The 22,182-nt window shown below is 52.1% G+C and overlaps 7 protein-coding genes across 7 annotated transcripts; 3 read left to right on the top strand and 4 right to left on the bottom strand. All coding sequences in view use genetic code 12, as the record gives it.

Moving 5' to 3' along the window:
* Positions 1–39: 39 nt before the first annotated feature.
* ERG12 (mevalonate kinase) lies at positions 40–1,323 on the bottom strand (the record flags this gene model as incomplete). Its single annotated transcript, XM_034156595.1, has 1 exon — positions 40–1,323. One exon carries the CDS (start codon positions 1,321–1,323, stop codon positions 40–42), a length of 1,284 nt encoding a protein of 427 aa, XP_034011371.1.
* A 604-nt stretch (positions 1,324–1,927) lies between these two features.
* On the bottom strand, positions 1,928–5,350 carry DIURU_003793 (ATP-dependent 3'-5' DNA helicase; the record flags this gene model as incomplete). Its single annotated transcript, XM_034156594.1, has 1 exon — positions 1,928–5,350. One exon carries the CDS (start codon positions 5,348–5,350, stop codon positions 1,928–1,930), a length of 3,423 nt encoding a protein of 1,140 aa, XP_034011370.1.
* Positions 5,351–5,480: 130 nt separating this feature from the next.
* ESS1 (peptidylprolyl isomerase) lies at positions 5,481–6,005 on the top strand (the record flags this gene model as incomplete). Its single annotated transcript, XM_034156593.1, has 1 exon — positions 5,481–6,005. The coding sequence occupies one exon, from the start codon at positions 5,481–5,483 to the stop codon at positions 6,003–6,005; it is 525 nt and encodes a 174-aa protein (XP_034011369.1).
* A 1,651-nt stretch (positions 6,006–7,656) lies between these two features.
* ZSF1 (Zsf1p) lies at positions 7,657–8,514 on the top strand (the record flags this gene model as incomplete). The annotated part of the gene is made up of 1 exon (XM_034156592.1): positions 7,657–8,514. One exon carries the CDS (start codon positions 7,657–7,659, stop codon positions 8,512–8,514), a length of 858 nt encoding a protein of 285 aa, XP_034011368.1.
* A 1,414-nt stretch (positions 8,515–9,928) lies between these two features.
* On the bottom strand, positions 9,929–12,022 carry DIURU_003790 (uncharacterized protein; the record flags this gene model as incomplete). The annotated part of the gene is made up of 1 exon (XM_034156591.1): positions 9,929–12,022. One exon carries the CDS (start codon positions 12,020–12,022, stop codon positions 9,929–9,931), a length of 2,094 nt encoding a protein of 697 aa, XP_034011367.1.
* A 456-nt stretch (positions 12,023–12,478) lies between these two features.
* Positions 12,479–13,123, bottom strand: DIURU_003789 (uncharacterized protein; the record flags this gene model as incomplete). The annotated part of the gene is made up of 1 exon (XM_034156589.1): positions 12,479–13,123. The coding sequence occupies one exon, from the start codon at positions 13,121–13,123 to the stop codon at positions 12,479–12,481; it is 645 nt and encodes a 214-aa protein (XP_034011366.1).
* A 960-nt stretch (positions 13,124–14,083) lies between these two features.
* GCN1 (Gcn1p) lies at positions 14,084–21,907 on the top strand (the record flags this gene model as incomplete). The annotated part of the gene is made up of 1 exon (XM_034156588.1): positions 14,084–21,907. The coding sequence occupies one exon, from the start codon at positions 14,084–14,086 to the stop codon at positions 21,905–21,907; it is 7,824 nt and encodes a 2,607-aa protein (XP_034011365.1).
* Positions 21,908–22,182: the final 275 nt, after the last annotated feature.

Genomic DNA, 22,182 nt, shown 5'->3' with positions numbered 1-22,182 from the left:
TTCTTGTATATATCTATATTAATATTAATGAAGCTGTTATCACCAGTATTTCCAATTAGGGTGGTTTCCAACTCCTTGTTGCACTTGTTCGCGAGTCTTGTAGCCAGAGAAGTTCTCACTGGAGAACACGCGAGCCCGGTCACCTTCGTCGACGTCGGTATAGGCGAGGCAGCCGACCCCTTTGCCACCTAACAGGGTTTCAAACGTTTCAAACCCATGCAGCTCAAACTCAGTCATCACTTTGGCAATGGTATCTTCATCGGTATCATCATTGACTAAAGTAATAGCACACCCGCCGCCACCAGCCCCAGTCAATTTAGTAGCACCAATCTTGTGGTAGTCACCAATCATCTTGATCTGCTCAAGACTGGGATGTGACACCCCCAATGCCACGAGTAACCCATGGTTAATATTAACGAGTTCGCGGAGTGTCTGGCGGTCTTCCGCCTTGACATAAGGTTGAATCATAATGTGGTAAGCTTCAGTGGCTAACGAATCCATGGCGTCGAGCACCAGCAACGCCGTTTTCGGATAGGTGGCGTGGATGCGCCCCACGCCCGCCACAAGCTCAGCTGTCAGCCGCGGCACTTTGGTATTAGTGAGTAAAAGCTTGAGTGGAGGGAAGTTCCGCATCGCCGTACGAACACTAGGCTCATTAGTTTTGCGTTGAAACATCACCGCCCCACCAAAAGTGGCGACGGCATTGTCGATACCACTGGGGTTACCATGGAAACACATCTCGCCAACGAAACTCCAGTCATTGATATACTCAGCTTCATCGCTTTCCAGAGTAGCCTTATCAGTAGCTTTCAATGATGCCTTGCTGACGTGACCTCCAAGGACAGCGAACGCCAGCGCCATACACACCGCCGTCAGCGCCAGCGACCCTAGACCAGCACCAATCGGGAGCGTAGACCTGATCTGAAACGTCAAACCGGGCAATTCAGGGTCGGCCAACTGACAGTACATATATAAAAAGCAGTGGCAGGCAATGAAGTGGAGGTTCAGGTCCATGTCGCCGAGCATTTGCGAGAGGATCGCCTGGATCTCTGGCACAAGTTCCTTGGTCGGTTTGGGCCGTCCGTGATCATCCTTCTCCACAAAGGGAGCAATTTTGTCCCAGGGCAACGTGTGCTTCGCCCACTGATGGACGAGATCGATGTCGGCAAACTCGAGACGAATAACATCCGTGTCCGCCAGCGGCGTCACGAGAAGGTAGCATCGGAGATCAAGAGCAGCGGCAATGGCCGGCTTCGAGTACACCGCCAGGTGCTCGCCAAAGATGATGACTTTGCCTGGGGCACTGACGACGAACGGCTCCATCGATGGTCGCTTTAAAGTACGGCGCGGTACGCGTGGAATTTCGGGGTCGTCGGTGGTGGCACTGAAAAATTAGTCTGCAGCCGCTATAGGTGCAGATCAAGTGGTATTTTCTATAATGATGAGATACAAGGAGTAAGATTTAGATATTTAGAGATCGATTGTCGCCACACTGATGAATCTACGGATAGGTGAATATGGTCGTTTAGGGTACGAGCGGCGATATTGTGCGACACGCGCGAGATGAGTGTTGTTACAAAAGAGTTCACTAAATTAAAGAGGGGTTACACAAGTAGGCATTCATCGTCCTAATTTAGCTTCACGTTACCGAGTTGGATAAAAACAACAGCCAAACGTAATGATGACCGATTGATAGAGCTTGTAGCTAAGTAGTCTGTGGTTGTCTTGCAGCCATGAAACCTTTTCTTCGACTATAGTCGAAGCACAGAGAGAGTTAGTGAGATTTTATTCGCCTTATGTGGACCTAAATACAATCCCAACCGTGTCCGGCTCTATTTCAGTTTCGTAATGTCATTAAAATTAGAGGTCTATATTTAAAGTGTTTTAAAAAGATTAGGCTTCGTATCGAAGACATTTTTGAGTTTGATCATTCGCCTTCTTCTTCTTCTTTGACGATGGTAGCTGGTTTTGGTTCACGAAGTTTGAAGTCCATCACTTGGACATCGGGAGCGAAGCGAACAAGCGGAGCCTTTTCAATTGTCTCAATACCAACCTCAGGGAGGTTGGCTTCGGGGCCATCATCGACAAGGTACCGATACTCTTCGGGCTTTTTACCAAGCACTGCTGCCAATATAATGATAGCGGCAGGTTTACTAATCACCAATGAGTTTTCCTTGCAAAACGTACCCTGAACACAAAGGGGACATCCCCAATCACATTCACAATTAATCACGCGCTCGAAAGTGGAACCAATGATACTGTCGATATACTCAAAGGTTTTTGCCGACATCCCCAGCCCATTGGCTCCACCTTTGGTATCGTAAAACACAAGTCGTGATGGTCTTTTTCGGCGTGATTGCCGTTGAGCAAACTCCTTTTCGGGAGCTTTACATTCTGTAGAAAGCTCGGCTTCACCAATGGACGACGTGAATTTGGCGTTGGGGTTTGTGGATGCTCCTCCCAGAATGAACAACGGAAGAATGTTGATGATTGCGTGCTGAGCGCCATGAATACCAGCAGCCGCATTAAGACGTTTCTCCACGATTATATCAATCGCAGTCAACGGTATATCAATCCAAAACCCTTTCAGATACGCGACCACCGAGTCTTGATCGACGTCTACTGCCTCCAAAATCTCACCACGGCGATTGATTTTGAAGTAGCCAAATACTCTCATTTCACAGCGAATGGAACCATAGAACACGGGTAAATCGGTAGGATTACCGTCGGGACCGTGAAACTGTTTCACATAATTGATTTCTACTGGGTCAACATCAGTGAAATCTCTTTGAGTAGTGGTCCAGTTGACGTTAACTCGTTCAACTTTGGCGTATTTGCCCTCGGCATTGAACTCTCGAATGAGGTAAGGGTTACCTTGATGCAAAAATATCCCTCCATCATAGAGGGTGAAGGGAACACGCAGCACTTCAAGCTCTTCAAGGATTACATTGCGGCCGTTGGTTGTGTCGACAACAGCGTACAGTTGTTCTTCCACCGCCCGAATACCAACCTTTTCTGCTGGCCAAGGGAGGTACAGAGGATCACAACGATATCTGCCGTAGGCATCTTTGTGGAGCTTTTTATCGAGAATATCTTGGAAGAAACGTTTGTCAAACCAATGACAGTCGTCTTCAGCTACGAGCGGACGCTCAAACGCAGCGCATTGCATATGCATTTCCATGATCATGCGGTGGGACCCCATTTCCATGAGCAGCCCCACGCAGAGATCCTCATAACTGCGCTCAATGAGCTCGGGTCCGTGTTCCAAGTAATGGAGGTCGACAGCGTTTGCACCACCAACAAATATAGCAAGACTTCCCTTGGAGTTACGACCACGACCAGCGCGGCCAAATTGTTGATGCAAATTCAGTTTTGATAAGGGGAACCCACAGGCAATCACCACGTCCAAATCCAGTAAATCAATCCCGAGTTCGAGAGCATTGGTAGCAATGATTGCTCGAAGCTCACCTTTGAACATTTTCTGTTCGATAACCCGTCGATCGCTTTTAGCATAGCCACCACGATACGACATGATTTCCGTAGGGCGAATACCCGTACGATTGACAAAGGCATTCAGATTGAGTTGAGTGCGAACTTCCTTCATCAAGAACTCACAAATCTTTCTGATGGGACAAAACACAAGAATCTTGACGTCTTCGATTTGAGTTAATAACTGGCACATGATTTTAGCCAGCTCAGTAATGACGTTCTCACGAGGCACAAACTTCTCGGGTATAAGCTGACCTTCATCGTCAAAATGCAGCTGAACGTGACCCTGTTTGTTCATCAACGGCGGGGGTTGCCACGCGAGTAACTTGCGATCAGTGTGAGGGCTGCCGTCATCGTCAACATGGATGACGATCTCGTTATCAGGGATAGAACAAACAATGCTAAAATGAGGTAAGGGATCTTTGATGGTAGCACTACACAGCACAAATCTGAGATTGGCCAGTACGAGTCGTTGTAAACGTGCCATCACCATACTCACGTGGATACCAAAGAGCCCTTTGTAAACATGGATTTCGTCCATCACCACGTACTTTAGATGATCTAGAAAGTCACTCCACCCTTGAGCTTCGGAACCGGGGAGAATGGCCGCGTGAATGGTATCAGGATTGGTGAAAATGATATCGGCGTGAGCACGAACGTATTGTCGTTGTTTTTGTGGAGTATCCCCATCGTAAGTTTCCACCACCACCCCTTCAAGGGATGGTATATGAGCAAGAAGAAGGTCGAGGTTATGCTTCTGGTCCTGGGCAAGTGCCTTAGTCGGGAAAATGAAAAATGCGGTGGACTTACGTCCTCGGTCGCCCAGTACTCGATCCCATAATATGTCGTTGAGAATGGGGATTTGGTAAACGAGTGATTTGCCCGAACCAGTTGACGTAGATACAATCACGTGTTGTTTTGTCTCCAGAAGAAGTGCCAGAATCGCTGCTTGTTGGTGAGTGTACATATTGTGGGCGATATCAATACCACGAGACTTTATCAATGCTTCACGCAACTCGGGATGAATAGTAAACTCTCCGTCAACTTCAATTTCAAAATCGGCATAACGAGGCGGTTCAGTGCGAGTCAAATAGCCTTCAAACTTGATTTGGCCCGAATAGAACGGCTCCTGTTTGAGCGTTTCGTACATAAGATCGAGATCGGGACGGACTTCAGCCCGACGACGCTTAACGCCTTGATTAGTAACGAGATCAGCATCGTAGTCAACTTTTTCGGGTAAATTCACCTGCTTCATGATTGATTGTTCCGGGTCTTTGTTAGCTTCAATGTACTGAGTCAAGTACTGGACGAACCGGCGTCGGCGGGACTTGATCATCAGTTTCATGTGATCCTGAGTGAGCGATTGTAGCTGGAGCTTTTTCAGTTGGAGGAAGAACCCGCCGCTATCTGGAAGTGGACGCTTTTTGCCGTAGCCGCCCAGGCGACCACCGATGCCGTCAACCCGCGTATCCTGGAAGTCAAACACGAGGATTTGCTCCAGCGACCGATGCATTTGTGCAAGTTCAGCGTAGGCATCGTCGACGGAGTTTTTGTGGGCCTCGTAGCCGTGTTCCCACGAGTGCTTGACGTCATCGGCGAGAGAGAGCTCGATTTGCTGGGGGTCGACGTAGTCGAAAAACACCTGACCGGGAGGGAATAAGTGTTTGATGATGGCTAGGTCCAACGGCTGGATCTCGGGGTTTAGTTTGACGATAAGGTCGTACGTCGGTACCGACGCGCGGGCGTGGGAGGCAATGAAGGTTAGGTTGGTGTTGAGAAGGTCGAAGATGTCGACTAGTCGCAGAAAGAACGGCGATAGGTCGGGGAGCGGCGGCGACTGGAGGATTTTGTCGAGGGACATGGCGTCTCTCGCTCTCTCTCTCGAAAGCGTGTCGCGCTTGCTCCGGTATATACTCGAGGCAATTTGTGGCCGCTGCGATCATCGCCGCCACCAGGTAATCAACAACAACAAAAGACCAGCTATATATACGATGTCTGCGGTGGGACTTCCTCTGGGATGGACAATTAAGATCTCGCGGAGCCACAACCGGGAGTACTTCTACAACCCGGGGTCGGGGGAGCTGCTGTGGGAGCCGCCGTTCGGCACCGACGAGGACAAGCTCAAGGAGTACTTGCGCCAGTTCAAGCAGAACGGCAACCGCCCCGTAGTCCACGACGGCAAGGTGCGGGCGCTGCACTTGTTGATCAAGCACGCCCAGCTGCGGAGACCGAAGCTGTGGAAGTCGCCCGACGGGATCACCCTCACCCGCGACGAGGCCATCGTCAAGTTGAGGGGGTTCCAGAAGCGCATTTTGAACGGCGAGATCAAGTTGGAAGAGTTGGCGGAGACCGAGAGCGACTGTCTGTCCCACGAAAAGCAAGGCGACCTTGGCTATTTTGGCCGTGGGCAAATGCAGCCGGCGTTCGAAGAGGCCACCTTCGGCTTGAACGTGGGGGAGATCAGCGATATCATCGAGACCGACCTGGGGGTCCACCTCATCCACCGCACCGGTTAGATTTTACGATTAGAATCTTCTTTTGTACGACTATAATATAAATGTCTAGCATGAGTGTCGTCAGCCAGCTGCGGCTGTCGATGATAAATTAATCCGACGGCGGTGCTTAATCCCCTAAACGTGTAGTGGGTGGTGACGTAACCTGTCAAATGCAAGTGGCAGTCATGGCTTAAGTGACCCCTAGCGGTGACCCCCCCCCCCTTAGCAGCACGTAGTCAATGACCCCACTTCAAAACAGGGGGGTCCAATTGGTGCCAGTTTGGTGCCAATCTGGTGGGAATTCTGCTATAGCCAAATTTTCCGATTTCACACTCTTGAATTTTGCTCCGGAAACTGGATGCACTCCGTTCACATGTCGCACATTTATCTCCGCCACCGAGGGAGACTCGCACCGTCGTACAATTATGAGCTTTCTCCCAACAAACCGCCCCTCGAAAACTACCTCTGGGTTGCGAGTCACGTGGGGCAATACGACACCATTTACCATTATTTCGAGGCTACCACTACTCAAGAATTGTAGGTCTGTTGTAGGTAGCCGCTACTGGTACCCCACTACACCATGCCCGCGTATTCCGAGCGTTTTTCCCTCGATTTGCCCCATCCCCTCAGCGCCTCCGCAGTGGCTAAACGACGAATAGTAAATGCACGCGGAAAACGACCCAAGAACGTGCTGCCAGGCCGCGGACGCTCTTGTCCGGGGGACGGCGCCGAGAGGGGAACGGGGCGTCTACGCTACACACGGTAAATTCCTTCGGGCATTAGACGAGGCACTCTTTCCCGAAATTAAGAAAAAACCACAACAAATGGGGGGGTTAGCGGACGGGTGTGGGGGCCGGCTAGGCTTGCTAGTTTGCCGGCGATTGCGTGGCCCCACTCCGCGGGCTTAATCCCGGTTTGTTCGGTAGCAATGGGGTCAAAATGGTTTTTCCTCGAAAGTTTACCCGAACGCAGACATGCGGCTCACCTCTGGTCATCGCCAATGACTCTAAGGAGACGAACTTTTAGGACCAGCAGATCCAACTGAAACCCTACATTACACGGTATTACACGAAATTTGGGGAATGCATTGTCCCAACAACTATTTTCATTGTCTACACGAGAATTCCGCTAACAATGACCCGAGCGTGTAGTTTGACGCCGTCGTAGACGATGATGCCATGCTGCTGCCTGGACCCGTAGATTCGAGTAAATCGANAAAAAAAAAAAAAAAAAAAAAAAGAGCCATCGCTTTTTTTTTTCTGCTTACCTGCAGTACGGAACTCCCTCCTCAACCGAAACACAGTGGAGCATCTGTTGGGGGGGGGGCGGGCCGCCGGCCACTAAGCCCCCCACCCCCGATAACAATACGCCAGATAGACGTTTACGAAACCCATAAGGTGGGTGCTAGTAGTGTTTAGAGTTGTGTGGACGACGGTGTCGTCGCTGTTGTCGTCGCCGCCAGTGTCGCCTTTGGTGCTGCGCTTGGTGGCGGGGCTTTTTCCGTGCGGTCGTGTCGCCCCTATCCGTGACGGCGCCCGCACGCTGGTGGAGGCGCCGTCCTCCCCGCAATCGGGTCGCACCTGCGCATAACCATACCCCTCCCAGCGCCCGGTGTTACCAGTTGGGTTTATAAACCCCATGCCGGCCCCGCGCCTGAGGCACCTTCCGGCGAATGTATGTTTCCGAGCCTGGGACGGCCAACAACTTCGGCAGTTACTACGGCGAGACCTTCCCGGTGCCGCTGAGCAACTCGCTGCTGGTGCTGGACTTTAATGACCTCGGCCTTTTGCCCGACTTGTGGGAGACGCTGAGCACCGAGCTGGTCGACCGTGAGGTGCGCTTTCGCCACCTGCCGTTGAGCAAACAGCCCCCGGTGCTGACGCAGCCGATGTTCCACATGCCGGGGCTGGCGCTGGTGTGGCTGACGCCGGCGCTGACGCCGCAGCCGCCGGTGAACATGTTGGACGAGGCCCGGCCGCGCCCCCACATCAACCCCAAGCAGATCTACACCTACAACTACTACGGCACCATCTTCCAGACGGGCGACGACCGCCTGGAGGAGCTGTTGCGCTTGGCGCTGCTAGCGCAACCGATGCCGCGCCCCCAGCCGCCGCTGTTCCCCACCTTGCTTGGCTCGCTGCTGATAGGCTCCGCCAGTGCGACGATGGTGGCGGCGCCGCCCCACCACCCGCCGGCAATGGCTCCAGCACTGGCGGCATCGGTAGCGCCGGCAGCTACTCCCGCCAACAACATCGGCAACAACAATCACGCCACCACCACCACCACTAACGGGGGCCAGGGCTCGCAGGGCAAGCCCACCCTCAACACCCAATTGTACAAAACTGAGCTTTGCGCCCAATACATGAAGCTCGGCGGGTGCCCCTACGGCAACAAGTGCCAGTTCGCCCACGGCGAAGGCGAGCTCAAGCAGGTGGAGCGCCCGCCCAAGTGGCGGCTGAAGCCGTGTGCCAACTGGCTGAAGACCGGCAGCTGCCGCTACGGCAACCGGTGCCTGTTTAAGCACGGGTGAAACGTGTACCACACCACGTCAGTTTGCGATGACACAGAGATTTGATTTTTTTTTCAGTAATGTTGGGATATATTTATTAGAGAGAGACACGCACACGCCTTGATGGCTTGAGAGAATATACGGTAATATGGTTTTGGAATAGAGAGATCAAGTGGAAGGAGCTGGTGATGACGCGGTCGGTGAGTCGGCGTTAACCACCGCAGGTGAAAAATTCGCTTACAATTAGAGGGTAATCAAAATCTACGCGATCAACTAGAAACAGCCTCAGCGATTTTACCGTCATCTAGGTGTGGTGAGGTGACGACGTGTCCACAGCGCCCGGACGAGCCGAGTCGCCAGAGCCCAAGGGCCCCGGCATTGCTGCACCGGCTAAACCCATCCTCATCGACTGGTATAGTTGATAAAGTCTTTTCCATCGCGACGGTGTGCCTTTTATAGCGCGCCATGAGTAATATGCAGGCGTCACCACCATCACCGTCTAAGTAGCCATAATTAACCAATCTACCCGAATATTCCAATCTGTTATTACTTATTATTACTCTCTCTCAATAAAGAAATCTTTCTCCTAAAGGAAAAACCTGGAACTCCATGAATAGAATCAAAATTTTGATGGAAAAAAATGTAAGAGGATGGGTATCAATTGATGCCAAATGGGGTGATCGTGATGCTAAGTAAGTTAATTTCGTTATCCTGCCGTAATGCAATTTGGTTACTACCTTTCAGATGAGGCAATTATTCCATGCCGTGTTTTACCCCTATCAAGGGTAACAAAACTCACCTAATTCTTAGAACCCATGTTTATTCTTGATAGCCCCTCTTGCAAGCGCAGCTAAAAGGAGTAAGCGATTATCATCTGAGAAATCCCCATCCTCCTCTGCCGAGTCATCGTCACTATCAAAGGTGATATCGGGCATAGCGCCGTGACTGTCCCCCCATGATTGGTATGGTCATTGACACTGATAGCTCAATTCTGCTGTCATGGGAACCCGTTGTACTGTACATGGTAAGTGATATACATGGAGAAAAAGCCATAGCCTCGAATATGGTAAATCACTAACTGTTGAATGAAAGGAATAGTAGAATTTGCGGAATCACTTAGTTTAGATTATTACACTAGAGACGTAGAAGAGGGAACACTCGAGTAATTTAGGTAGTGTTTTGTTTTATCGCGTGATCATTAATCTATGTATCCATTATTGCCCCACCAAATGACGTAAAGTGATAAAATGCCACTTTTTGTGGTTATGATGCTAATATGTCGGTTGGCTGTGTAGGGTATCCTCTTAAGGCTGTTGAGGTAGTGCTTATAAAGGAAGTCTCACGGGAATGGCATTCGTTCATGATAATTCCTACTATTTCGAGACTGGCATAATGTTCCGTTGCTTGACGTCAAGCTCCTTTGTTAGACTCGTCATTAGAACGCAAATAAACCTTGCACCTTATTAAAAAACCCTTTGGACACACCAGTCTCATTTCCAGACTCATCATCATCACTAGACTCATCTTCGGACCCAAAATCATCGCTTTCCGAGATGTTCGATAATTCTCGAGAGTCGTTCAAGGACTCATCGTTGTCGTCGCTGCCCCACAGATCATTGTCGTCGCCGTCCCACAGATCATTGTCGTCGCCGTCCCACAGATCATCTGCGTAGCTCTCAAATGACATAACGTTGTCGAGAATATACTCGCCGATTGGAGACTCGCGGAGCCCGCAAACAGTCTTCATCAATGGGGTAACAATTGGCAGCATATCGTAGGGCATGCAAAAACGATTGTTTCGAGTACGGAACACCCAAAAAGTGCCTCCAGTCGTATGATTGGTGTACCTCATGCAGCCGTAGATTGTAGATTCGTATTCGAGAGTGTACCCAGCACGCAGAAGGCAAGAGTGGGAAATGGTAGCCGATGTTTGTCGTTTTTCTGCTTCTGTAAAAATGTTAGGGGAATAATGTGCTTCCACTTGGGTGAGGTCACCCATATCATCCAAAAGCGTGAGGTTACCTTTGCCTGTTACGGACAACAATCCTGATGAAGTTCTCATATAGCGAGGTTTGTGTTCGACGAAGTTCGTCAACACCTCTTTCAGAGCAGCGTAAGGAGGATCGTCCTGAGTAAACAACACCAACGATCCTTCACGCTCGACAGCATACATGATCGCCCTGTCGAAAACGCCGTCAATACTTAAGTAGACATCGTCTTCTACTTGCTCTCGAAGGTAAGAATCGTACTTCAACATTGGAATATGCTTTCTCAAATAACGGACAATTCTTCCAGCAGCTCTAACCATATGGTCAGTGGGGTCCATCAACTCATCGGGAACCAAGCCTGCAACTTTCTCACAAGCCTTACGCACAACACGAAGGACACCCGGTTCATCTTCGAATTGTTCGTCTAATATGGGATTAAATCCAAAAATTCCCTCGTAAACCACATCGACGAGGTCCTCGATGAATTCACGTTCCGAATTGTCAATGCTGGCTTCGCTATCTCTCAACTCAACTTCGTCTCCGGGTTCAAAAATGTTGATGTCAGCATTGGCTAATGTTTTTGATCCCAGTGTGTTCGTTTGTATTTGTGAGGTAGATGGAGAAGAGTCGGGCTCACATGACGATTTAACGGCTTCTTGTCCCAATAGGGTTGAGGTAGTCGGCGCAAATTGTTGCCACTCTCCGACCACAGTCGTCGTGATTGTAGGCTTTATCGGAACCTCGAATTGGTCAAATCCATTTTTAATCATCTCGACTTGCGAGCCAACCTTTTCAAATCCTCCAGGCAACCAATCAATGATACCGTGTGATACCGCCGTGAGATATCCACGAAGTTGCACTTTGCAAACTTCATCATGACTATAACAATCTTTAAACTGATCAAATTCAGGTTGGAATCGAGCGAAAAGTGCCGTCATCTTGTCAGGAAAGTCCTTACTTCTCTCAGCAATTGCATTGAACACTTTAACAACCGATGCTGGGTCAAAGTGATAAATATTGCGGTATAGACACATAAGAACAGCAAGAGAGGAATCGTACCAAATCAGTTGATTGCCCAGGGCCGGGATCATCAAAGCCTGCTTTTCAATCCTGAAAAGATAGCCCTGACACGCCGCCTCAATTAGCAATGAGAGATAAGCTTGAGCGGACTCCTCGGCAATCAATTTTGAGTATGTCAGTTCAGACACCCTCAGATTCCTCCATCGGGTATGTAGTGACGCGATCAACTCTTGGGATGTGCCATTGAAGTCGCTTTCAAAGGCAAGGTACCTCAATTTATGCAACAACTGTATCTCTTGCTCTTCCTTACCTTCAGGAGGATATGCATTGGAGGCATTGACAAGCTGGTGCTGCTGTTGCGGGGTGTTTGTGGGTTGTTGTTGTTCCGTTAAACGGTTGGTGGAATGGTCTGCACCTGACGAAGTAAACAACAGATTGTCTTGTGTTGACAAAGAAGACGATTCATTCTTTGGTTTGGACTTCGACTTCTTTGACCTTTTCGTCAGCTTTTTTGGTGGCATGGCTTGTTAGCCACGATGCCAGTTGTGGTCAGAAATAAGGGGTGTAGTGGTGCGATTAAATCTCTGCCTTTGGATGATGTGGGGTAAAAAGTTAATTCCGACGGAAAGAGGAGGTCCGCGTCTATGGAATCCAGCTTAAGCTGACGTGCAGATCAAACCCCGGAGTCCAATGGTTGTGTCAGTATGGATGGTTGCTTCCTGTGCTGATAACGATCGCGTGCAAAATGTCAACTATAGCGCCGTCCCTCAGTACCACCCAGTGTTTGATCAAGGCTTCGTGAATGGGTCAACTGATGGTGAATGATAAACATGTTGAAGGTCAAGGTGAATACAGTTTGAGAGAATAGCATTATAAAGGAAGGAAGTCATTTGCGATGCATTAGTTACCAAGAGGTTACACAGCCTACGATGGAAGGGAAACAATCAGGTGATTCAGAAGACGGGGCTATTGGCGAGCTAAGTGTCACTGTCCATTGCACATTCACTTTCAAGAAGGAGGAGAAAGGCTTCCGCCATGATCTCCGGAGGGATAGAGGAGCGAAGCGCCTTTTCCATGTACGGTCCTTGTACTTTCTCATACATGGCCGCATAATCTGCCATCTGGGTTGGCACCACTGTGTCCAAGACGTCGTCGATACGTTTGAGGTGCTCAGGGGTGAGGCCCCGGGTGTTGTGGGAGATGCGTCTGGCGTCAGCCACAACGTTAGCCGTCTGCTCGAAGTGCTTCTTCATAGCGGCATCGGAATCGTAAGCTTGACCTTGCAGAATTTGGCCAAGCGTGGTGACCAATGGGTTTTCCTTGGGCTGAAGGGCAAATCGGATGTACGCATGGGCAAGCTTAGGAAAGTACCGAGGGTCAATGCCTGGAATCGTCAGCGCAATTTGGTGACACTTGGCAATACTCAGCAGAACTAAGTCTTGTACTGAGTAAGCATATTCCTCCGGGTACTTTGTGCCTTCTTGCTCCTTGATGATCTCCGTCAAACTTTCACGGTCGTTGTCGGAGTTGAGCTTGTTCAAAATCTGTTGGAACTTTGGCGAATCGACGATTGACGACGGGGTAGACGGCGCGGCCGGGATGGTTTCTTCAGGGATGGACATTGGGTGGTGAGGAAGGAGATGCCAGGAAGACGTATTATATATTGCAGCACTGACAGTTGTTATCACTTCTTCAACCCACTCGATGATCTGAATCCCCACTTTTCAGCCCCCTGAAGTCCAATTTTTCTTGTTGTTTCCCCAAATCATGGATAGTGGATTATGAATATGCAATGGTTGGTCACGAACAAACTTTAATCAACGATTCTGAATGTGGTTCCATTGGTGGGGGACCGAGATTATTTCGGCTGTCGTGAAGCTAAACTTTAATCACAATGTTTGATTCCTGTAAAGTTTAGGGTCCAGTCGAACAGAAGTTTGAAAGCGTGATTAATTCTGTAAATTCCGCAAAGAGGGGGACAGCAAGTCTTCAGATCGTCCCACTCGGTGTATTATCACCAGCAGCATACTACGTTATTGACAAAGATAAAGCCTTCCTACGCTCTCCACTCAACTACTTCATCTCAGAGATGATCATATTATCTGTTTGACATCGTAAGCTGTTAACAAACCAGTGAAGTTAAGCTTTTCTAATTTGTTAAATTCTGTAGATTTGTTAGCCATTTTCAATTAAGTTTCATACGCACTCGGGCGTAATTTGCTAGAAATGCCCTATCGATGAAAAAGACTATTTTTACCCTATATTCGAAAGACAATTGCTTTACAAGAAACAGAAAAACACCGCATGAGTACAATACTAACAGCGACACTTTAATGGTGATTATTCTTTGTCTTCAGTCTTCGCAGAATTACATTGATCTCCTTCATCTCATCACCGTACTCTCCAAACATTAAAACACCACGTGAAACGTATCGAGATCAAATTAACCTCACCCCGATCAAAAATTGACTTCTCCTCCTTCCCAAAACCCTCCCCACCCTGCCTCCCCTAACCCGCCAAAAATTACCCCACCACTTGCCCTCACCGCTTCATCGATCGGGCTGCGAAAATTTCTCTATCAAATGTCGAGTTGGCACGACGACGACGAGCCCCACGCGGCCCGCTTGGTGTTGCTGTCGCTCACCAGCGAGCGGGAGGAGGGGCTTTCCATGATAAGGACCCAGCTTGCCAGCGACGGCGACGCCGCCGCCGCGGCAGCGCTCCCCGTGCTTTTGTCCACTTACAACTACTACCTCGACCCCCACCTGAGAACCCAGTTGGTGGCGACGTTGGAGGCCATTGTTGCCCATGACTCGCAATACTTGTCCCAGGTGTTTCAGTTTGTGGCTCAGGTGTCCACCGCGGGGTTGGCGGTGACGCTGGTGCTCACGCTTTTAAGTTGGGTGAACCACTTTTTACCCCAGGCGGCCCCTGACGCCGAATTGGCGAATACTGCCCTTACCAGTCAAGCTAAGCTTGTGGAGAACATCGTGGCTCATTGCCAGGGCCAAACCCAAAAGCATTTGGCCCGGATCAAGCTGCTGGCCATCCACTCATCGCAAATGGCCGTGGCGGCGCTGATGCTGAGGAACCCTCAATTGTTACAATCGGTATCCCTCGACAAGATGGAGGCGAGTGTCGGCTGTTGCTTCTTGGGGCTTGTGGCCCGTGCCCCGCCCAATACCATCGCCGATGACTACATCGCTAATGCTGGCGAATGGTACGGCAACCAGGTGCTTTTGCTGAAGACAGCAGTGCCGGTGCTGTCGCTCGAGTTGTTTGGCGAGTTTGTCACCGCTTACATCACCGCCGACGTTTTCAAGACTTCCATTTTGCCGTTGGCGGAGAAGGCAGTGTTGCGCCTGCTGGAGTTGTCGTGGGGCACCAATTTGCCGCCGCTCTTCCTCGCGTGCGACTTTGACATGTCGGTGGTGTTGTCGCTGAAGCTTTTCCCCCTGATGCTCACGGCGATGAAGCTGCCGAAACCGGCAGTCGTCGAAGGGGCCACCGCCGCCGCCACCCAGGTGGTGCTTAAGACTAAAGAACAACAGCCCAAGCTTATCGACGAGATTGCGAAGACCCTCAAGGCGACGCTGAACGTCGACGCAAAGCGTAGCATCGCCAACTTGTTCACCATGGTCAAAACTGACGACACTCCTGACGTTGGCGCCCATTTGCTCGATACCCTCATTCCGATCATTGCCAAGGAACAGAACGAAGTGCTGTTGGAGCCGTTGGCGCGCGTGTTTTGCCGGTTAGCCACCACTGATGCCAAATACGTGGCGGTGGTTGCTAAAGGGTTGGACGATAAGAAGCCGCAAATCAAGCGGGTGTGGCTTTTGGCAGTGACAGAAGCGTCCCCCGAAGTGGTGGAGCAAGTCAAACCTCAACTTCAGAAGGTGGTCGATGCCGCCATTGACACCCCGATGCCCATGGTCGCCTCCAAATTGATGGTGGGGGCGTTTGTCGCATTAACCATCACTGACTACCAACCTCCCAAGGCTTTGGGGCTTTTAGTCAATGGTGATGTGTACACTAAGCTTTCGGGTGATGACCTTGGCCCTTACATTCAGGCACTTAGAGCCACCGACGGTGAACTGGAAGCGACTAAGTATGCCGATGCTTGGTTGTGGGCGATGACCTCGCCGCAAGTTGATTTCCAAACGCGTTTACGGGCGGTGACATTGGCTAAGGAAGTGGCCAACACTCACCTGTGGTTTTCCCTGCAATTAATCGACCTGTTAAAGCGTGCTCTCCAGACCGGTACCCCCGACTTGATGGCGAAACTGGTACCGCAAGTGCTCGCTATGCTCACGCAATTGGACAGCGTCGAAGCCGTGAAACAGAATGCGTTGGCGCTTGTGGTGATTGCTAACCACGCTAAGGTCCCCGTCAACAATGGATGGATTGGTCTTTTACAAAGAAGCCGTGGCGCTAACGATATTGCCAAGCTTGTGCTTGAAACCTATCAAGAGTTGCTAAACACTTTAACGGAGGAAGTGTTTGGTGAATCGGAATCGGCGTGGCATCAGGCCCTTGTCAAGACTATTGCTTTACTTGGGTTCATTCTTCCTGAACCCGTGGTCCCTGAACTCTTAACTCGCATTAAGGATACTTACAGAGAAGTGTACCAGCAGTTGGTGACGGTGGACGACGACAAGATTGCCATCTGGCGACACCAAGGCCCCGAACCCTACGTTGATGTGTTGGCCAAGGGCAAGCCTGAAGATAAGAACCTGAAAGACTACGAGACCCGCAAGTGGGAAGAGCTGTTGAAGAAGGACTTGAAAAAGAAGCCCACATTGACCAAAGAGCAACAAGCTCAAGTTAAAGCCCAACTAGAAGTGGAACAGGGTATCAGACTGGAAATCAACGAATGGGTGTTCAAATTGAAGCTGGTGGTGGCGATCTTTGGTGCTCTCACCGATACCGCTAAGCTTAATGTCGATAATGCCACTGCCTACTGGTTCCCTGATGCTGTCTCGAAGCTTTTGCAATTGGCTAAAGCACCCTACACCGAGGCGGTAGTGGGCACTCAGGTTGTGGACACGTTCTTGCAATTGCTGGAGTTGTGTACCCCCAAGCTCGCGGCGATTCGCCAGATGCTTGGCGTCGCCACCCTCCGCACGTCCAAGGTGGCGGTGTCGCCTGCCTTTTCCGCCGAGCCTCTCCTTTCCCTCGTGGGTCGTCTTTTATACCGTATCAAGATGGTGTCTGACTCGCAGCCGTTGGATCTGACCACGTTAACCTACTGTATGCCTCTCTTGGTGCAAGTGTTGAAGATTGGCTACAATAAAACGGTGGCCAACGCCCAGCAGAAGAAGGTGGTGACGTCGGAATTTGTTGACGAGGATCCCGAGGAGGAACACTTGTTGCTTGCGCTCGATATCATCCAAAACCACGCCAGTCAGTTTGAGCTGGCGGCGCACGCCCAGGTGATGCCGAGAACTCCTATTTTGGAAGTGGTGGTGGCGTTGATGAAACTCCCTCAACGGGCGAAACTGGCCAAGGAAACGTTGACGTCGTTGTGTCACTATATCGGGATCTCGCCGTTACCTGAAGACTTGGAGTTGTTGCTCTCCGCGGTGATCGTGCCGGAAGTGTACGTGAAACACGCCGTGTTGGAAGCTATCGATGCTGAGTTTGATCTTCACGCCGAGGGGCTCAAGTTCTCCCCTGAAGTGTGGATTGCCGTCCACGATAACGACGACGCCGTCGCCGAAACTGCGGCCACCGTGTGGCAAGACTCGCAATTCCAATTGCCCGAAGATGCTCTCGAGCAACTCTTGAAGTTCTTTGGTGCCACTGATGCTGGTATGAGACTTGTGGTGGCGCGACTGTTTGTCAATGCCGTGGCTGGTTTAAAGCAGCCGGAAAAGGCAGTCAAGCTTCTTCTCGACCATTTCAGACAGTACCGCGACCCTCCTCCTCCCAAAAAGGATGCGTTTGGGCTTGTGATCAAACTGCTGGAACTGAGTAAAGACCCGTGGGAACACCGCCACACTGTGGCCCTCGCGCTCAAGATGATGGCCGATCAAGTGGAACCGACGCTGATGCCGGAAACCTTCAAGTTTATGATTGAGGAGTCGCTGCTTGGCGACCGCCACGACGAAGTGCGCTCGGAGCTCTTGAATGCGGCGGTGGATTTGATCACCGCCCAAGGGGTTTCAGTGGTCGACGAGCTTTCGCCGATCATCGAAGCGTGCTTGAACCTGGCGGATAAGGGGCTGAAGGAACAGGACACGTTGAAGGAGCTGGCGATTGTCTGCTACGGTGCTTTAGCTCAGCACTTGGACGGGGCGGCGTTATTTGGGGTCATTGACCAGTTAGTGACGTCATTAGCCACTCCCTCTGAGGATGTCCAAGTGGCGATTGGTAAAGCGTTTGCCCCCTTGGTCCCGAAGATGGGTGACCAGTATCTGGACTATTTGGATAAGTTATTGAACGACTTACTCGATGCCACCAAGCTGATGCCGGTTCGCCGGGGTCTGGCGTACGGGATGGCCGGTCTCGTCCACGGCTACGGCATCAAGGCATTGGCGGAGTTCGACATTGTTCGCCAGTTGCTCGATGCCAGTGACGATAAGAAGCTGGCCGAACGCCGGGAGTCGGTGGCGTTTGCATTTGAGTGTCTTTCTCACGCGCTCGGTAAGTTCTTCGAGCCCTACGTCATTTCGGAAGTGCTTCCCGTGTTGCTCAAACAGTTGGGTGATATGCTGCCCGAGGTGAGAGAAGCTACCGACTACGCCGCTCGCCAAATCATGAAGAATACTACTTCGTTTGGGGTCAAGAAGCTCATCCCGGTGGCGATTCGCAACTTGGACGAGATCGCCTGGAGAACGAAAAAGGGGCTGGTGGAGCTTTTGGGGAACATGGCCTACTTGGACCCGGCGCAGTTGCTGGCGTCGTTGCTGTTGATTATCCCCGAGATTGTGGGGGTATTGAATGACACCCACAAGGAAGTGAGAAAAGCCGCCGACGCCTCGTTGAAGAAGTTTGGTGAAGTGATCCGCAACCCTGAGATCCAGGCGATCGTCCCCGCGTTGATTGACGCGATCGGCGACCCCACTAAGCACACGGAGACGGCATTGGACCAATTGATCCACACCCAGTTTGTCCACTATATCGACGGCCCGTCGTTGGCGTTGATCATCCACGTGATCCACCGGGGGATGAGGGACCGCTCCGCCGCCGTCAAGAAGAAGGCGTGTCAGATTGTTGGCAATATGGCGATCTTGGTCGACGCCAAGGACTTGGAACCCTACCTCAACCAGTTGGTGCTGGAGTTGGAAGTGGCGATGGTCGACCCTGTCCCCGCTACCAGACTGACGGCCGCTCGTGCTTTGGGTTCGTTAGTGGAAAAGTTGGGCGAGCCGCTGTTCCCCGAGTTGATTCCGCTGTTGGTGGCGACGTTGAACGACCCGGAACGCGCCGGCGACCGTTTGGGGTCGGCCCAGGCGTTGGCCGAAGTCATTTGCGGTTTGGGTATCGCCAAGTTGGAGGAAATGTTGCCGCTCGTGCTCGAAGGGGCGCTGCTGCCGAAGCTGGCGGTGAGAGCCGGTTTCATGCCCTTGCTCTTGTACTTGCCCGTATGCTTTGGGTCGCTGTTTGCGCCTTATTTGAACCAAACCATCCCCCCTATTCTTTCCGGTTTGGCCGATAGCGACGCCGACGTCAGCGACACCGCGTTGCGCGCTGGCCGTCTCATTGTCAATAACTACGCCAAGAAGGCCGTCGACCTTCTCTTACCGGAATTGGAACGTGGTTTGGGCGACGACAACTACCGCATTCGTCTCTCGCTGGTGGAACTCACCGGGGACTTGTTGTTCCAGATTGCCGGCATTTCCGGCAAGAACGCCGCCGACAGTGCTGCCGACAGTGCTGCCGATACCACCGCCGACGACGCCGTCGAGCTGGCGCTGCTGGGCGAAGTGGCCCAAGCACTTATCGATGCCCTCGGCCAACAGCGCCGCGACCACGTGTTGGCGCTGTTGTTCCTCTGCCGCTCCGACGTTGCCGGTATCGTCCGCGCCGCCGCCGTCGACATCTGGAACGCTCTCGTCGGCAACACCCCCAAGACGGTCAAGCAGATTTTGCCCACCCTCATTTCGATCATCGTGGTGCGCCTTGCTCTGGCCGACGACACCCACCGCAAGATTGCCGCTACTTGCTTAGGCGACACCGTGCGCCGGGTGGGCGCCAACGCTCTCGCGCAGATGTTGCCGACGTTAAAGGCCAACCTCGACGCCGCCACCGACAGCGACGCCAAGCAGGGTATCTGTATTGCCACCACCGAGTTGGTGGCGCTGGCGCTGGACGAGGCGCTTGCACAATACCAGGACGTGTTTGTTGACATTATCAAGCAAGCGGTGATCGACGACTCACCCGCGGTTCGCGCCGAGGCTGCCATTGCCTTTGAGGCGTTGGTGGCGGCGGTGGGCAAGCCTGCCATCGACGAGATCGTCCCCGACTTGTTGCGGTTGATGGCGCTGCCCCAGCGGGCCCAGGCGCTCGCCGGGTTGCGCGACTTGATGGCGGCCCAGGCGGAAACCATCTTCCCCATCTTGTTGCCGACGTTGTTGGCGCCGCCAATGGACGCGTTCAAGGCGCAGGCGTTGGCCCAGGTGTGTCTGGTGGCGGGGCTGGCGTTGCTGCGCCGCTTAGGCACGATTGTGCTGACGTTAGTCGAAGCGCTTGTGGCCAACCCCGACGACACTGCCGTTGCCGAGGCGCTCGATGCTGTACTTGTGGCCGTCGACGACGACGGTGCCCACGCGTTGTTGCAACAGCTTCTCCTGTTGGTGAAGCACGAGGACGCCGCCCATCGCGCCGCCATCTACGCGCGGTTGGGCAACTTCTTCGCCCACACCCAGCTCGATTACTCTATGTACTTGAGCGAGTTGGTGTCGCAGTTTGTGCTTTCGCTCGGCGACCGCGACCCCGTGGTCGTCCAGGGCACGTTCGAGGCGCTCTCGGCTCTCGTCAAGGCCCAGCCGAAAGAGCAGTTGGAGAAGTTGGTGCGCCCCGCGGCGCAGGCGTTGGAGATGCTGGGGGTCAGAGACTGCGACCTTGCTGGGTTCGCTCTCCCCAAGGGTCCTCAGTGTGTGCTTCCGATCTTCTCCCACGGGCTCATGTACGGCAGTTCCGAGTTGAAGGAAGTGGCGGCCCGCGCCATCGGCGACGTCATTGGCAAGACCCCCGCCGCCAACTTGAAGCCGTTTGCCACGACGATTACCGGTCCGTTGATCAGAGTGATTGGGGAAAAAGTGGGCCCCTCGGTGAAGCTGGCGATCCTCCATGCCCTCAACGCTCTTTTGGAAAAGATCCCGCAATTCTTGCGTCCGTTTGTGCCGCAATTGCAGCGTACTTTTGTGCGGCTGTTGTCGGACCCCTCCTCTGACGACCTCCGCAAGCGGGCGGTGGAATGTCTCGCGACGTTGATCAAGTTCCAGCCGAGAGTCGACGCCCTCGTGTCGGAATTAGTCCAGGGGGTGACGCTGGCCCCCGACCAGGGGGTGAAGACCGCCATGCTCCAGGCGATGCTTGCCGTTGTCGCTCACGGGGGCAGCAACATGCTGGAACAGCTGAAGGCGCAAGTGTTACAGTTGGCGCAACAGGAGATCGGCGGCAGTTCCAACGCCGAACTGGCGGTGGCTTCTGCCGAATTGATGGGCGCCATCGCCAAGGTGGTGCTGGCCGAAGAGGCGGCGCTGATCTTGCGCCTGAAGGTGTTAGATAACGACACCAAGGATAAGTTTGGCGTATTGACGGTGAACCTGTTTTTGCGCTACGCTCCCAGCCACATCTTCGCTGATGACAGCTTACTCAGCCAAATCGTGGACTACGTCACCCTGGCCCTGACCGACGCCAACGCTGAGATCAGTGAAAATGGTACCGTGGCCATCGGTAAGCTCTTGCTTGGCGGTGATTTAGCTGCAGCTTACGAAGATAAAGTGTTCGACGCTTTGGCCACTGTCACCGTGGCGCCCCCGTCTCTGTCTACCGTCACTCGCCGGTTAGCACTCGTGGTGATCCGCACGGTGGCCCGGTTGAAGAACAGTGTCGTCGCGCGCCACTTAGACGCGGTGGTGCCCCTGGTGTTTGCCAGTTTGCGGGACCGGGTGATCCCGATCAAGTTAGCCGCAGAAAAGGCCTACTTGGCCGTGTTCAACTTGGTCGAAGACGAACAGGCCGCCATGTTCGAACAATGGTTCGCGGGTAAGGACAAGATTGTCACCGTCACCGGTGCCGAGATCGTGCCTCGTCTGGTCGGCGATTACACCAAGCGGGTGGCGCTGAGATTGGCCACGGCTGAAAGAGAGAAATTGGCTGCCGGTGGCGACGCCGAAGAAATGTTCAGTGACCAATTTGAAGATGAAAAGGAAGTGTGGAAGGTCGGTGTCTAATTATCTATAGAATTGCATGACACTGTCAAAAACAATGTATAAGTTGCATGATGATTTTTTGTAAAAATGAAGACAGTAATTGCTGCCGTCGAACGGATTATCTTGGTGATTCTTGGTTGGGCAGTTTCTCAACCCGTACGGTCGAATAACGTGAACGCTCTCAGCTACGCTCGAAGGCCACTTCCTCAAACTGAGCCTGGGCAATGTAGCTGCCATCTTCGGCTGCTTATACGTCGAAACCAAGCGCTCGAAAGCTTCTTATTAGCCTCGAGACT

This window comes from Diutina rugosa (genome assembly GCF_008704595.1).
Source record: "Diutina rugosa strain CBS 613 chromosome Unknown scaffold20_size193122, whole genome shotgun sequence".
NCBI lineage: Eukaryota > Fungi > Ascomycota > Pichiomycetes > Serinales > Debaryomycetaceae > Diutina > Diutina rugosa.
The sequence above is the reverse complement of the archived record's forward strand: the minus strand, read 5'-3'. Positions and strand labels throughout refer to the sequence as shown.